We start from the raw sequence: 4,539 nt of genomic DNA on the forward strand, positions 1-4,539 counted from the left end.
TTGATCATTTAAGATTTAAAAAATGAGCGTCAAATACCTTCGGCAGCGTTGTCTTTTCTCTACTGACATCTTCTTCTGTGTCATCATGTCAATTGGTAATGTTATCTGCAGTGGTAGACTCTTAAGAACTCTGGCCCTTTTATAATATGGCTCCTAGACAAGCTGAGTAATAAAACATTACTTAAGCTGTTTCCATACAATTTATTTACCTGAATAGTCTTGATGACTTGGAGACCTTGATTCATGGATTGTGTAAAAGATCTGTTTATGTATTTTCTTTCATTGATCACTAAACTACTCAGTAATTCATTTACTCTCCACACAGGTTCATCAGTATTTCTAATTCTACTGTGAGCTTTGTCACTTTCTTTACAACAAGTAATTCCTTTCCCTGTGCATTCATCCACAGCATAAATTTTTAATCCTGCTGTTCCTTTGCTTTCAGTAGCTAAGCTTTCTCCTCCTGTTTCTTGTTCCTCTTTCTCCCCTATCCAAACTTCCTCTTTCTCTTCCTCTACTTCCTTAATCCAATATTCCTCGTCCCGTCCCACCATTTCCTCAATCCAATGATTCTCTTCCTGATCCCCCTCTATCCAATCCAAAGCAGGAGAAGGGTTCTCTTGTTTTCTGTTCCATTTCCCCCTCCATGCTCCTTCCAATACTCCTGTTTCTTTCCCTACTCTGACATATCTTGCTCTTGCCTTCCCATAGCAGACTCTATACAATCTTTCAATTCCTATCACACTCTCCTCTTCCTGGTCTTTGGACCAATCTTCCTCTTCAGGCTCCTCCTTCATCCAATCTTCCTCCTCCCATTTCTCTATCTTATTTTCCTCTTGCTGCCCCTCACCGTTTAATTGCACCCCCATTTTAGGAGAAAGGGGTGTGCACCTGACCCCTTGCATCCTACCCCCCTGGGTACGGGCCTGTCTAATTATTAAAAGAATATTGCTTGAAATTAAAATTTAAATGATAAATATGTAAAAAAAAAATCTGGATTTGTAACACAAATCAATTAAATTTTAAAAATATTTAAACATTTTAAAATTCGCACATTTAGGATTTAAAGCATTAATTCTGATACAGGTAGAGAGAGTGGAAATTAAACAAATCAAATGTCACTATGATACTGGACATGAATGTTGTGGTGTAGATAAACATTGCTCTAATCTTATCTTTGTTTTTAAAAAATATTTAAAATATTAACTGTTTGCAAAAGCAAAAAATAAAAATAAAATTTTGTATAATTTATTACTATACACAGGAATATAGTACAGTCATGTTTTGCCTCATGTAGTCTGTATGTGCACTGTACTGCTTGCCCTGTCTAGTTGAAATTCGGCCCGGTACATGAAATGAACTGAAATGTACCGTGATTATAGCAATACTTAAATGAGTCTGTTTACACTGGTCCATTGCTGTTCTGGGTACTACAAACGTCGGACCTACAAATGTAGGACGGTACAAAGGTCGGACTTACAAACGTCGGACTAGTACAAACGTCAGACCAGTACAAACGTCAGACTAGTACATTATAAGGGAAAACGTCGGACTTTGAAAAAAAGACCAGTGTTATAAGAAATAAATAAACTAATAAATTGACATTTGTACTGTCCGAAGTTTGTAAGTCAAATTGTAATAATATATGTAATAAGTAGATCAATAAGTGAGTTGAGTAGTTCTAAGTAGATCAATAGGTGAGTTGAGTAGTACTATGTACTAAGTAGATCAATAGGTGAGTTGAGTAGTACTACTGTGTACTAAGTAGATCAATAGGTGAGTTGAATAGTACTATGTACTAATTTGATCAATAGGTGAGTTGAGTAGTACTGTGTACTAAGTAGATCAATAGGTGAGTTGAGTAGTACTGTGTACTAAGTAGATCAATAGGTGAGTCGAGTAGTACTGTGTACTAAGTAAATTAATTTAAAAATAAACATTTTTACTGACTGTAATCGGAATTCCAAATTACCTTACATTTAAAGAATTGTGTGTCCGATTATTACTGTCACATTTTAATTTTTGTCTTTGAAATNTGTACTAAGTAGATCAATAGGTGAGTTGAGTAGTACTACTGTGTACTAAGTAGATCAATAGGTGAGTTGAGTAGTAGTACTATGTACTAAGTAGATCAATAGGTGAGTTGAGTAGTACTGTGTACTAAGTAGATCAATTTAAAAATAAACATTTTTACTGACTGTAATCGGAATTCCAAATTACCTCACATTTAAAGAATTGTGTGTCCGATTATTACTGTCACATTTTAATTTTTGTCTTTGAAATTGTGAAAATAAATCTTATGGAATTCAAAATGAAAAGTTATGAATATTAATATTTTTTATTATGTTTTAATCAATGTTAATCAGTTAAAAAGTTAGTGTCTCATAAAATACCATGGAAGGACTTAAGGAACCGTCCATGGAATTTCTTCTTTACATTTTTTTTCAGGAATTCCAACAGTTAAGCGAGAGTTTCAGAGTTATTTAGTCCCTACCCTGCAATCAGTTTTTGACAATATGAACGAGGTGAAGAATGAATTCAGTTATTTTATTATCCATTGCAGGATTTATTGGCTGTGTGATATTGATTGTGTTGAGCAAATTGGTGTTTTTGATCATATTGATTTTATTGATAATATTGATTTTATTGATTATATAATTATATTGATCATATTGATCATATTGATCTATTAGTCACATTCATTTACTGATCAATCGATTTTTTAATTCGTAAATGTGAGGATTGATCAATGTTTAAATGAGAATAGAAATTAAACTACCCAAATACTGCAGTAGGCTTAATCTTGAATTCAAATATTATTCAGCTAATAAATCACATTTCTTCTGCAGTCTGCACAAAAACTTTTTATTTCTTCTGAAGTCTGCACAAACACTTTTTGAGGAGCAAATATGTTTTTGATTTGCTAGTAGTTATTAAGATTGTTAAATTATTACTTGATTCCGTGCCGCTCGAATGATTCTAAAACGGATTTTTATTAATTTTCAATTCTTTCATGAATTTATGTTTAGGAAGAAATGAAGGATACCTTGGTGATCGTTTTTATCGCAGAAACAGATCCTGAAGCTGTTTATCAGGTAAAAACAGATACTTGAACCTGTTTATCAGGTAAAAACAGATACTTGAACCTGTTTATCAGGTAAAAACAGATACTTGAACCTGTTTATCAGGTAAAACATATCATGAATCTGTTTATTATGTAAAACAGATCATGAATCTACTAATTAGGTTTAGAAATCTTGAATTTGTTTATCAAGTTAAAACAGATCCTGAAATTTTTTATCGGTAAAAACCGATCTTCTACTAATTCTCTGATTAATAAAAAACGTATCAAATAGCAAATTGTTCTGGATATGTCTGGATGTGGCAGTAAGATGTCGTAAGTCTGCTTTTATTTATTCCAATTTGATTTGAAGGGGAAAATGGGGCCTTGAACTAGTGAACCGGATAACTTATTCATCATTTATCAATTTTTGTTTTTATTTGGCATTAGCTCAAAAAGAAATAAATTGGTTTTTTTAGGTTTCATCCGAGATTCAGGCACACTTCAGCAAACATTTTGATTCAGGTTTATACAAATATATATTTTCTAAATTATAAACAATTCTTTATCTATTTTAATCAAATTCAATTCAGTAAACAGTATTCGGAATTTAAGATTTAATTTTTGAATTAGGAATTCAACTTTTGGGAATTTAGTACTTTATTGAATATTTATTGTTTTGAGTTCCGAATCCTGAATTCAGCCTTTGGATTTCCTTGGTTTTCTAATTCAAAATTTATGATTTTAACTAAAATTACTTTAATTGACAGAATTTAACACTAAAAAAAATATAAAAACGGAAGTATCTTCCTCATTACTGCTCATATTAAGTTTTATTGCAAACCGTTGTGAATCTAACATGTGGCTCTTGAAATTAGGTCGACAGTCCCTTTAATTTAGGTTTACTGGAGGTGGTCTCCCCTCCTGCTGAGTTCTATCCTGAAATGTCGTCCTTAAAGCAAACTCTAGGAGACGAGATGGAGAGGGTTGTTTGGAGGAGTAAACAGGTTTCATTCATCCATTCATTCATTCATTCATTCTTTAATTAAGTAATCCTTTTAATTCATTCTTTCATCTTTCTATCAATTAATCCTTTAATTCATTCACCTATTTATTCATCTTGTCATTCATCAATTCATTCAATCTCCTGTTAATTAAATCATTTATTATTCATAAGTATTTATTTATCAATTTATTCATTTTTAATTTTTTTGATCAATTCATAAATTTTTCAATTAATGCATTCATTCATTCACAATTTTTTAGAATTTGCTTTTACTTAGCCTATTTTTTAATTTATAAAGTCCTAAAATAGTGGTATGGAAGATTTGAAATATTTTCCTAATTGTAATATTTTTTAATTGTAAATGCACAAACCGCGGTGGTTGGCTCAGCTCCAATATTGATGATGCTTAAGAGGAAGTCCCTAATTATATATATTTGTTCTAGGCTTTAGATTTCTCCTTTCTCATGATGTA

General features: G+C 31.7%; 1 protein-coding gene across 1 annotated transcript; it reads right to left on the reverse strand.

Moving 5' to 3' along the window:
- Positions 1-15: 15 nt before the first annotated feature.
- Positions 16-1,138, reverse strand: LOC111716272 (uncharacterized). The gene is made up of 2 exons (XM_023491711.1): positions 210-1,138; positions 16-153 (listed from the first exon to the last, which is right to left on the reverse strand). The coding sequence occupies exons 1-2, from the start codon at positions 903-905 to the stop codon at positions 16-18; spliced, it is 834 nt and encodes a 277-aa protein (XP_023347479.1). The 5' UTR covers positions 906-1,138.
- Positions 1,139-4,539: the final 3,401 nt, after the last annotated feature.

The sequence above is a fragment of the Eurytemora carolleeae genome, unplaced genomic scaffold (assembly GCF_000591075.1).
Source record: "Eurytemora carolleeae unplaced genomic scaffold, Eaff_2.0 scaffold2011, whole genome shotgun sequence".
In the NCBI taxonomy this organism is placed as follows: Eukaryota; Metazoa; Arthropoda; class Copepoda; order Calanoida; family Temoridae; genus Eurytemora; species Eurytemora carolleeae.